Source organism: Scardinius erythrophthalmus (genome assembly GCF_964197995.2).
Source record: "Scardinius erythrophthalmus genome assembly, chromosome: 19".
Classification (NCBI taxonomy): domain Eukaryota; kingdom Metazoa; phylum Chordata; class Actinopteri; order Cypriniformes; family Leuciscidae; genus Scardinius; species Scardinius erythrophthalmus.
Window position 1 is genome coordinate 40,233,082 of NC_138239.1, and position 12,735 is coordinate 40,245,816.

General features: G+C 40.5%; 1 protein-coding gene across 1 annotated transcript in view; it reads left to right on the top strand.

The window, feature by feature from the left end:
- The window catches only part of LOC308679992 (NACHT, LRR and PYD domains-containing protein 3-like), a gene marked incomplete at its 5' end in the record, with an annotated part of 46,214 nt that extends 36,486 nt beyond the window's left edge, over positions 1-9,728 (top strand). The window contains one exon of the mRNA XM_081347866.1: positions 8,349-9,728. Within this exon, the coding sequence (XP_081203992.1) occupies positions 8,349-8,881 (533 nt within the window). The 3' untranslated portion in view covers positions 8,882-9,728. The remainder of the gene's footprint in view (positions 1-8,348) is intronic.
- Between the last annotated feature and the right edge of the window lie 3,007 nt (positions 9,729-12,735).

Consider the following 12,735-nt stretch of genomic DNA (forward strand, 5'->3'; position numbering starts at 1 on the left):
AGGTTTGCAGCCATCCAGGCATGTGCCTTCAAGAAAGCAGGTACAGAAACTAGTGAACAATGCATTCCAGGAGAATATTTCTGACTTAAAGAATGAACTCTCTGAAGTTGATGCCGTATGTACAACAGCAGATTGTTGGACTACAGTGAATAAAGCGTTTTTAGGCATTACTGTTCATTGGCTCAACAAAAATAATATCTCTCAGAGAAGCTCTGCAGTGCTTGCATGCCGTCGTGTTCGAGGAGCACACACACATGATGTTCTCGCCAAAGCATTGTCAGAGGTGCATAAAGAGTTCAGAATCCAAAACAAGATTGTGTGCACTGTGACAGACAATGCTTCTAATTTTGTGAAAGCATTCAACTGTTTCACAGAAGATTTTCCCACTGCTGATAAAGATCCAGATCCAGATGTTGACAGTGATAATGCAGCAACTGAAAATGAAAATGAACCAGGATCTACCTCACCTCCTGCTGTAGATGAAGAGGATGATATGGAACCTGAGCCTCTCTCAGCATTGGAAGACCCCCGTCTTCCCCCTCACAGAAGGTGCATGGCTCACACCTTAAATCTTGTTGCCAAAGACACAGAGAAGGTAACTGATAAACAGTACAAAACACTGTCGAGGGCTGTTTTTGCTAAGGCATCTGCTTTGTGGAACCGGATTAAAAGAAGCCCCAAAGCTTCAGATTTTATTGAGGGAAAGCTTGGGATTGGTTTTGTGTTCCCAAATGATACACGGTGGAACTCTTTGTATCTTGCTATGAAGCGACTGTCTTACATAGCAACATTAATTCCCAAGGCAGACACCAATGAAGCTGCTGATACTGTCACTCTTGCATATGACAACCTTATCCTGCATGCTGTCTGTGATGAGTTTGGCTTTAGGCGGTTCTCTGCAGAGGAAATCAGTTTCATACACAAGTTTGTGGATGTAATGAGGCCCGTAGCATCTGCACTGAACATCCTGAAGGGAGAGAAAAACGTCTTCCTTGGGTATTTGGCTCCGACCATTGTACAACTACAAAATTATATGAATGGCCTGCTGGAGGAGAGCACAAAGCCCACTGCTGCACAAGGTCTGATTACATGCCGTCCTCTCATACTAAACATCCTGCAGTCACTGAAAACAAGGGTTGAAGCCATGCTTGAGAAGAAGGAACACATATTGTCAGCCATGCTGCTGCCAATATTCAAGCTCAACTGGGTGGAGGATGAGGAAAAATGGCTGCTTTACCAAGTTATGCTGAAACGAGAACTTCTAACTAGCAACTCAGATGGCTCAGAAACACAAAACTCTGATCAGTCTCAGCCTAGTGGTGATACTGACAAAGACACAACAGCTTCCTTCTTCAGGTTTAACCAAAACCCTCAGAATCTCAAAAAAAATTAAGCAGACACTTACTTGGATGCACCAACCACAGATGGCTTTGCAGAGTACATGCTGCTGCCCAGGCTCAAAAAGCTCTTCCTTAAATACAACACTGCACTCCCCTCAAGCGCTCCAGTGGAGAGACTTTTCAGTATCGGAGGCCAAATATTCAGGCCCAGGAGAAACAGGCTTGGTGATGAAAACTTTGAGAAGCAACTGCTCTTGAATGCAAACAGAAAGCTTAAAGAAGTTTAACTTCTTGGTTGATGTATTGGACTAGTAATATCCACTGTAACTCTTTTGTGGTGCTATAAGAGTGGGACATCTTGTAAAGATGTTCCAGCATGACAAAAACTCAGGAGTCAACCTTCTTTTTTTTTCTCCAAATGTTTACGTTCAGTAAGTTATGCTGCTTGACTATTGCACTTTGAAGCCTATGACTCCTTTCTGTACAGATAAATCCAGCATCTGAAATTGAATGCTTTGTTTGTTTATTAGAGCTATATGCTGTATAATTTTCAGTTTTCAGAGCTATTCAATTCATTTGGACAAATATAAGTCAGGAAGAGTTAGAAAAAAAATATTAATAAATGTAAATGGCATTGTCATTGTTTACTCACTGTTTACTGTCTTTTGAGGATGCTAGAATGTGTTGGTTCAGTATTTCACATTGAGGAGGGTAAGGTCATCTTAAGTTAAGTTGTTCAGCTGCTAGCTGTTCATTTTCTTTAGACAAATATAATCAGGAAGATTGTTTTATTATAAATGAATGTAAATGGCATTTTCATCGTTTACTCACTGTTTACTTCCTTTTGAAGGTGTGAAAATGTGTTGGTTGAGTATTGCCCATTGAGCAGTGTAAGCCCAAGCTAATTTGACATTACAGTACATGACTACTTTGGTCTGGTTTACATAGTTACTGCCGTTCAGAATATGCTGGATTTTTGTCAGTAGACTGATCTTTTCCCCATGAACCTGAATATACCTTTTTTTTAAGTCCTGGGTAATTTGGTTCATGCTGGCTAAATAAAAGTTTCACTGAACATACAGTATACCTTGACTGCACCTTGTATTTTCCAATTTCTACATATCATGATTACACATTATTTAAGGGGTAAATATATTCTCTATCTCAACATTATTTTTCTCCTGGCTATAATAATTGTCTCTTGTTTATTGGTACAATAATTTTGATTAGTTTTGGAGTGGCAGTGATTTGCAGCTGGTAATGGATGGTAAAGAGGTTCTATTGAGTAAGATAGTGGCCTATCTTAAAAAGAATTTAACAAATGAACGTGAACTAGTTCATTTTTAGATATGTGAACTTAGTTCATTTAAAAAAAAAAAGAACTATGAACATGAACTATTTCATTATCATCTGTGTGAACTGAACTTTGAGCTAGTTCTTTTTAAGTATGAACTGGCACAACACTGCCCCCCTCCCTCGCACACGTTACAATATCACATGCACACGACACGCCTGAAGTTCGCCTGAAGATTGTACGAAGCGTGATGGCGGAGAGAAAATCTACTAACAAGCTTCTAATTCCTCGGTTATTGCTATCTATGGATAGATTAGCCAGGGCAGCCTACCTCCGAGTCCATGGTGTTGATCGATGCTGAAGAGACGGATGCGTTCACAGAAAATCTGGTGCACACGCACTGACGAGCACGACCTCGATGGGAGGGTGCTCGCTGGTAGTGGGGAGGGGCATGAGAGTTGTAAACATTCAAAATTTTGGCTAAGTCGACCCAATCTGCCAGACTTGCCGACTGCAGCTTTAAGGTAACAGAGATTGTTTTGGCTTTATAGCGGTTCTTTAATACATTTATTTTCCAGCTAAAGTTAGTTTTGATTGATTCGCTTCCATCGCAACGATCATTTGTTATTAAATTAGGGGCCGCCAAGACGACACCATTCTTAGCGTTTCATTCAAATTTGAAACCATTCATTCAAATTTTGATACAGAATTTTATTTTATTTTATTACTTCAGGGTAGGTACGCGAAACGAATTTCCCGACAACGTTTTATCTGGAGTGGTAAAGAGATCATCCATAGGGAGAGACTAGTTGGCACTTCAGCACTGTGTTGTCATGTTCTCCTACACTTAAGAATGTTTTTAGGTTTTTTTGTGGACCCCTTTCCTATCCGTAGTTAAGATAAGATAATGCACTTCAGAAATGTCATACTGTAACAGCTTTTGTCCTAACTGAGGTCCTGACTGAAATTGCCATGGTTACCAAACAGATACGATAGGATTATAAAGTTAGGATCTTTTATGATTCAGACTAAAAATCCACTACCCAGTTTCAGTTCATTCTACTCAAATGGATTGAGTAAACATTTAAGTTGATTTTACACAATAAAAGTAGGACAACAAGTTCAGTAATTGTGTGTTTTTTTACTAATTATTATTAGGTACATTTAACAAGCAGCAAAAATCATTTTACAAAGTACATTAAAAGATGAGAAAGTTTGATAACTCCCAGTATCGTACCGTGGGGTTTCAGTCTGGGCCTTCAGTAATGATCCCCCTGCCATAACAACACCACACACACACCGATACATACAAAATGCAATCAGGCACTGTATGCTCTACTGCGTAACACCAACGATACAGTTGATCTTTAACCACAGCGCACACGCACACCACTGTGCATTATAACAGCTACAAAGGCACATCAACACAGCGTCAGACATTAGATGTGTGGAAGTATGGAAGTGTGTCACATACTGCGTCACATTGCGGCCATTCAAGAATGTGTGGAAAGCGCGACCGCGCCGCTTTCTCCTTTCCACAAGCGCTTGCGCTCCCATGGCATAGGTCGTTGCTATACAACCATGAACTGTGCTCTCCATGATGACGAGGAAGCATCAGCAAAGGATTCATTGATTTCTAGCCCTTGCATTAGCTTTACTACTAGATATATTTATGGAGATGAGAGATAAAAACTCGCCCTGTACAGCTATGATCAGCTGTTTGGCGAGCTTTCGATGTTGTTACGGAAAGGCCGAAGTTGGTCGGTTGGTTTTTATCACATGACTTGCGGTGCGCTTGCTGCATTCTGAAAAGTTTAGATGTTTTCAACTCGCCGCGGCATAGGCGTGCCTGGAAAAACGAGCGCACCGCAAGCGTGTCACTTACATTATGAGCGTGCTTGCCGCGCACTTACATTTGAAATAACAAACTTGAGCTTACAAAAGATGTGATATGTATTGTGAATGGCTCCTTACACGGTTCCATCAAATGCTACACTCTGGAAAATAAATGGGCAAAAATATGACTATGAAATATGAGCGGTGTACTGCTCTCCTTGTGTGTTTCCATATGTGTGAACACAATTTAGCAGCAAGCCAAACTCCCTTCAAATAAAGACTGGAGCCAGGGTGTAGTTTTCAAAACTCCTGATGTTTACTCCAATATGCTTCAAAGAAGAGTGAAACTATCAAAAACAATACACAAATAAATTGCTTTCAGTAAAAAGAATACAAAATATATACACAATATAAAGGCTGACAGAGCAGAGTTACCAGTTGAGCAATTGGTGTATAAAACAACACTTAATTATTACCAATATAGCATAGAAAATAAAGAAAATATGCTTTCGAAGGCATGAACATTAAAGAAAACTGGAGCGGCAGTCACATGGAGCTTAATGCTTGAGAGAGCTGAGCAAACTGAAACTAAAATGGCTGCTCCCTTGCTTAGTCTGGTAATTTTCAAAATTAGAGTCCCAAGTGTGAAACCTAAAACACTTAATACAATGAACATAACAAGCGGACATTGCCTCTGAAATTAAAGGCAAGAACGACTATTTATTTGGCTTTACTCTGTTACATGAAAATTTTAATATGTAATGTCATTATTATAATGTTTGAGAGTTTACTTATGTGATTGTTGCATTAGGGTATGGATTAATAAACTTTTATTGATATGAGCCATCTCATGATTTATCTCATGAACCATGAGTAGTCGAATAACTCGAGTATTGTTTTGATAAGAAATCAACTAGCAGAAATCAGTAGTTGTGCAACCTCTACTCACTCTAAAAAGTTTAACTATTATTTACTCAATTTTATTGGTGAAACATTTTTACACTCAAAAAAATCGAGTAAATTTTAAAGCTGTGAAATCAATTAAATATACTGTATGAATTGAGTAAATGCAAGTAAAAAAATTAGGTAAATCTGAGTAACTGCATCTGGTACATTAACAAATAAAATTGAGTGGAAATAATTTAACATTTAAACATTTAAAAAACAATATTTATGAGTAATTTTAACTGTTTTTATTTATGAGTAATACTAACTTTTTTATTTCCTCTAAACCTTTGTAAAATAGTATTCCATACAACCAGCAGTATACATGACATTGGGCTTTATTGTCGATAAGTACAGCAATACAGCATATTTTACACTGTTTTAACATGTAAACAATACAATATTGCCTACATTTAAACTCATTTAACAAATATTTTATAAGTAAAAATTATACATTTAAACATGCAGGTAGCCTAATTCAAGTTTAATCAACCAGTCAGTTATCCAATATCCACCGGATCAGTGCTGGTTCCCGTGCCGGAGACGGACTCGCGCTCTGCGGGTGAACTTCGAACTTCAGACCGCCGTCCTGTGTTTCACTTACAGCCGAAAGATACTGCGAGCGACTGACTCCATAACCTGCCAATAAACAAACAGTGCACAGTTCTGAGGACATTTTTGTCACGGTCACGTTCTTCAGCCTTCATCTGTGTGTGCACTTCATTCCCCAGAATCCTCCGTGACAGAATCCTCCGTTCGCCGCTGGTTCCGCCCAGCTCAGAGCCCTATTCCCCGCTGGTTCCGCCCAGCTCAGAGCCCTATCCCCCGCTGGTTCCGCCCAGCTCAGAGCCCTCTTCGCCACTGGTCCCATCCAGCTCAGAGCCCTCTTCGCCGCTGGTCCAGTCCAGCTCAGAGCCTTCTTTGCCGCTGGTCCCATCCAGCTCAGAGCCCTCTTCGCCGCTGGTCCCATCCAGCTCAGAACCCTCTTCGCTACTGGTCCCATTCAGCTCAGAGTCCCCTTCGCCGATGGTCCCGCACAGCTCAAGGCCCTCTTCACCGCTGGTCTTGTCCAGCTCAGAGTCCTCTTCGCCACTGGTCCAGTCCAGAGCCGCCGGGTCCGCACCGCCATGGCCACCCGAAGGGTCCGCACCGCCATGGCCACCCGAAGGGTCCGCACCGCCATGGCCACCCGAAAGGTCCTTACCGCCATGGTCCCCTGATCAGCCTGCTTCACCTTGGTCCCCTGCTCAGCCTGCACCGTCCTGATCACCTCCTCTGTCTGTCCTGCCACCATCCTGGAGTCCGTACTTCTGAACCTGGTCCACCTTCCCGTCATGGACTCCAGGATGCCCACCCCCCCTCTTACGTATGCTGCCTTCTTCGGTGCGGGATGCGCCTTACGGGAGGGGGGAGTAATGTCACGGTCACGTTCTTCAGCCTTCATCTGTGTGTGCACTTCATTCCCCAGAATCCTCCGTGGCGCACACCTGCACTCACTCACGCAATCACCAATCATCATCACCTGCACTCCCTCATTAACCACCCTTTATATTCAGCACTCTCCCTTCACTCCTTGTCTGGTCTGGTCTATACCCGTCTTACATGACCCACAGACTCCCGAACACTTACCTGGATTCCTACCTGTCATTCATCCTCTCCGTTCCGTCCTGCCTGTCATCCTGTTCTGCCTTCAGCCCGAGATCTTCTACAATGAGAAAGACATTACCAACCAGCTAAGCATCCACTGTTATTCTGTGTTACTGTTACTCACCATCTGTCTGCATCTCCGCACTTCCTGCAAATAAAACCATTAACCTTACCATCTTGTCTGCATTCTCTGTGATCCCTGACAATTTTATTATCTAAATTAATTATATTCATTATCATTTGGATAAATAAAGTAATAAAAAAGAAATAATAAAGTCGTGTGTTTTATGCAAGGCGTTTCAATCACGCGAAAAGACAGACGCGACTCTCTTTAAGGTGTCACATTATGCCTCTGTATGTTGTTTTGCATTAAATAAAATGATTTAAAGCACAGTAAGGATTTTATACGTAAAATAAAACATTCACAAACCTGAATTTCACAGAGGAAATGCATCAATTCTGCGAAGCCGAGAAGAACTGTTCTGGACTAGAGAGAATTCAAACAGCGTGCGCTCACTCACTCTGTCACTCAACCATTGAGTTATCGTCAGAGGGCGGGGGAGGGGTGCATTGTTTTAATTGAGTAAACTTACTCAATTCCTTAAGAGTGTTAAATATATTAATAATATTGATTTGAATTAAGTAATATTTTTGTTTCTTGAAACAGATCTGTTTAATTCTCCATTCTCAAATATTTTGATAGAAATTTCACAAATATATTAAGTATATTATAAAGAAACAATTGGTTAGTCAAATACTAAATTCTTTTAGTGAAAAAAACTTAAATATAACAAAATTTTAGATAAAATTAACTGTTGGATTTTTAGTCAATTATTTTGGTATTTTTAACTCAAACAGTCAAGTAAACGATATTCAGAGATTTTTTTAAGTTAATAAAGTTAAATATTACTGTAATATTTACTAAGCGACAAAATTATTTTTTAGAGTGCTGATGACATACGTCAGTCCAAGTAATGATCAAATGGAAAATGGCAGCTTTAACGGAAGGGTAGCTTTACTACTAGTGCTGGTCCACAGAGCTGTGATGCATTTAGATAATCCAGCTCACCCTAACAAAAAAATAACCATATTCTTTCTGGAAACATAATCGTAACATACTGAAATTGAATTGGCAGTAATTAAATTTAGATGCGTTCAGACACACATTAATTTAATTTATGAAAAAAAATTTTTTTTATTTTGACAGGGCCAGCAGAGAAGGCCCTGATGGCCCTGACAGCCCACCACAGATAATTCCTGATCCTGATGTGTTTTGTCTCCATCAGATTCCCATCGGCTCACTTTGGATCTGAACACAGCACATAAAGTCCTCCGTCTGTCTGAGGGGAACAGAGTGATTACTAACACTCAACCAACGTCACAGCTGTATCCTGATCATCCAGACAGATTTGAGTGCTATCCTCAGGTGTTGTGTAGAGAGAGTGTGAGTGGACGCTGTTACTGGGAGATTGAGTGGACTGGTGGATGTGAAAATCAGGTGTTTATATCAGTGTCATATAAGAGCATCAGCAGGAAGGGACGGGATAGGAAGTGTTTGTTTGGAGCTAATGATCAGTCCTGGAGTTTGTTCTGCCATTCCTCCAGTAACTCATTCATACACAATAACAAAGAGACTCATCTGCCTTTAATTAAAAGCCGTAGAATAGGAGTGTATGTTGATTGCAGTGCAGGAACTCTGTCCTTCTACAGCGTCAGCGGAGACACAACGAGCCTCATCCACACAGTCCAGACCACATTCACTGAGCCGCTCTATCCTGGGTTTTGGGTTTGGTCTGAAACATCACTGAAACTGTGTTGATGAATCAGAATAGACTTTAGAGAGATCTACCCATAATACTTTGAGCTGCAGAAATTAGTAACAGTGAGAATTTATAGAGTCTCTTATTTTCTTTTCATTACATGTAATATACAGCTGAACTCCAGTCACTGAAATATGTCAGAATAAATGTGTGATAAATCCTCATATAGACAGTGTGAGTGAGTGAGTGAGTGAGTGAGTGTGTGTGTGTGTGTGTGTGTGTGTGTGTGTGTGAGAGAATGTGTGATAAATCCTCATATAGAGAGTGTGAGTGAGTGAGTGTGTGTGTGTGTGTGTGTGAGTGTGAGAGTGAGTGAGTGAGTGAGTGTGTGTGTGTGTGTGCATGGCTGGACTGGCCATAGGGCATACTGGGCATTTGCCCGGTGGGCCGATGGTGATTTTCGTATTTTGTGGGCCGGCCGCCGATGTTTTTTTTTTTTTTTTTTTTTTTGTAACGTTATAAACTATTAAAGGTGGTGGATTAGCCAATTGGTCATGATCGACTCTGGGCTGGACCAATTACAGCCGAGGAGGTCAGATGCACCCTCCCCCTTGCAACGGCTCAGCATCAATCACATATCATTGCTGAACAAAAATGGAGAACAAAAAACGCAAAGGAGCAGGAGGAGCCGAAAAAATTAGGGCCAAAAAGAAACTAGCCCTTCAGGCAGATGCTGCCAAATGTGCTAAAATATCACAGTTGTTTGGTGGCTATAGTGGAGCTTCCACTTCAGTAAAATTAGCAAGTGATGGAGGCCAGCAGCCGCAGGTTGAAGAGGGAAAGGGGAGGCAGGAGGAGGAGAGACCCGAGGCGGCCGCCGGTCCAAGTGGCAGAACTGAACTTGAGGTAAGTAAGATTAAGAAGTTATGAGCTGCCTGCCTGCTGTCTATCTGGGTCAGATTATAAAACAAGTTTAGGTGTATCTTATTTTCGTTGTGCTTGCTAACTTTTTACAGTCAGTTACAATAACTCCTACTGTGTACTAGTTAGCATGATGATGACAGAGTTTCTATGCTGGTGCTATGATGTTACTGAGAGTGAATTATTTATAAGGTTAGAAGTTAGTATGGGTTGCCAAACGTAAAAAACGTAATCGTCCCGTATTCAGAGAAAATATTACGCGTTACGTATTGAGGTGAAAAGGAACGCGATTTGTCCTGTATTTCAGTTAGAATGAAAAAACAAAAAAAACAACAAAAAAAAAACCACAAAGCTGGAGTTATCCTGTGTCTTTACGCTGCGCAGCTGCCTCGGCTTCTCTCATTCTCTCCCCTCCTTCTCCTGTTGATCAGCTGATTGGTTTATCAGCTGTTTGCTGGAGCCATAAAAGCTGCTAGTCATGATCGGTTTGGATATGTGAGAGAGAAACATAAAGGTGAAACCAGGAGATGTCCTTATTGAATCATCAGAGCTGAACAGGTGATGGAGAAACAGGTTTATCTTTTAGGTGACATGAATGAGTTGAAGGGAAGTTATGAACTGTTTCTGAGAGACAAATAACACCAGGATCCTTTTCTACATAGCTGACAGCTATGTGCAGGGGCGGGTCTAGCAAAGTTTTGCCAGGGGGCCAGGTAGGGCATTAACAAGGAAAGGGGTGCACAAAGAAATACTTTTCTTTCTTATTCTCATTTTAAATGTCTAGCTTTTAAATGATTATCTGAATCTTACAACCAAAGTGGTCATTTGATGTTAAATGTATAGAAATCCATTATCGTTTATAGCAAATATTAAGTCTAAAAATATTAAGTCTCTGTAAGCCCAGTAAGCTATAGTACTTTTTCCTTTGGGAAGGTACCATCTGTGCAGTCTGAAATTATGTCGAAGAAAGATATTGAATCTATTTAATTATTGTAGAAAAATAATTGATTTCTGTGCATTTGTTTTACACGTACATTAAATTAAAGTCGATTACGTCGATTAAGCATCATGAGGTGGGAGGTGGGAGGTGGGAGGTGGGGGGGGGGGGTGGTTCCCTATTATTTATTTATTTTTTCCTGGGAGTTGGCAACCCTATTAGTTAGGTATATGTAATTATTGAATAGGTTGTTTAATATTTGAGTGTTCATTATTGATATAGTGCACTACGCAGAAACCAAATGATTTGGCTAGAATTCATCATAAACCCTCTACACTTGTAGATATAATTTAGATAGATTCAAATTAGGATTCACCAGATGCGATGCTGCACATTAACATAAAAGTTGCTTGGATTTTTAAGTAGCCTAACTACTTTAATGTTTTTGTCTTTTATACATAAATATATTTTTATTGATAAGTTGTGTTTTTATTTTATTCTTTTTAATGCTAAAATGTATCAGCAAAATCTTGTGAATGATAATTGCCTGTAATTTTACAAGGATACAAAGAACCTTTGCATGTTCTTGGTACGAAATTAAGACTCAGGTCCCGGTATAATAATAATAATAATAATAATAATAATTATGATAATAAGGCTTGATACCGGGAGCTTGAGAAGCCGTTGCACTGTTGTGCACCGCCATGTTATTATTTAGTGTCTGCGTGTTTCCAAACAATTTTAAATATTTTTGGACCTTGATGTGATAAGTTATAACTATGGTATGGTATGGGGCCACCCTACTTGTAACCTTTAATAGTTAAAGGTTAAAAATAAACATATTGCATTTGGTACGTTATTGTTATATTGATAATATTAATTATATTTTATTTATGTTTGATATTATTAAACAGTAATTAGGCAATTTTATCACTGATTATTGTAATGCAGTCTTTGGTCACCTTGTTATTGAGGAACTCCTCAAAATCTCAACAAATTGTGCCAATCCTACGTTACACCAGGTTGATCCATCATCACAAGTGGAGAAGTCTGTGACAGAGGAGACAGAAGAGCAAGAGAGAGAAATGCAAGAGCAGGAGAGAGAAATGGAGCAAGAGAAAGAGATTGAGCAAGAGAGAGAGTTGGAAGAGCAGGAGAGAGAGATGGAGCAAGAAGAGAGAGAAATGCAAGAGCAGGAGAGAGAGATGCAAGAGCAGGAGAGAGAGATAGAGCAAGAAGAGAGAGAAATAAAAGAGCAGGAGAGAGAGATGCAAGAGCAGGAGAGAGAGATGCAAGAGCAGGAGAGAGAGATGCAAGAGCAGGAGAGAGAGATGGAGCAAGAGAGAGAAATAAAAGAGCAGGAGAGAGAAATGGAGCAAGAGAAAGAGATTGAACAAGAGAGAGAGTTGGAAGAGCAGGAGAGAGAGAGCCAGGGTATAGATTACTTTGCTCGCCCTGAACCCGCCATATTACAGGCATTCTTAGATTACCACCCACAGCAGAACACCAGTAATGCTGTTGTGATGAGGGTGTTCAGCCGTAAAGATGGCACCAGCAGGAAGTGGCTTACTTATTGCAAAGAACGCCATTTATTGTTCTGCTTTGTGTGTCTGGAATTTACAAGGCGGACTTACACCAGCGCATTTATAACAGGCATGAGTGACTGGCGACATGTACATGTGCGCACAGAGGAGCATGAAAAGAGCACTACACACCAGACCTGTGCTGAAGCTTTTTTCTTAAGGTGCTCAAAAGGCAACATCAACAGCTTGTTTGCTGGCAGTCAGTTGTCAGCTCACAGAGCAGAAGTGAAAAAGAGACGGCAAGTTTTGGAGCGTATAGTGGACGTGGTCAAAGTACTAGGGAAGAGGGGACTCAGCTATAGGCATGTGGAGAATGAGGCTGCATACACTTTGGGTGATAACACTATCGATCATGGTAACTTTCTGGAACTGATTGTGTTATTAGGCAAGTATGATCTGTGCCTTAGAGAACATTTGAATGACTGCATTGAGAAAAGCAAGAAGTTGCATCAGTCCAGTGGATCAAGAGGTA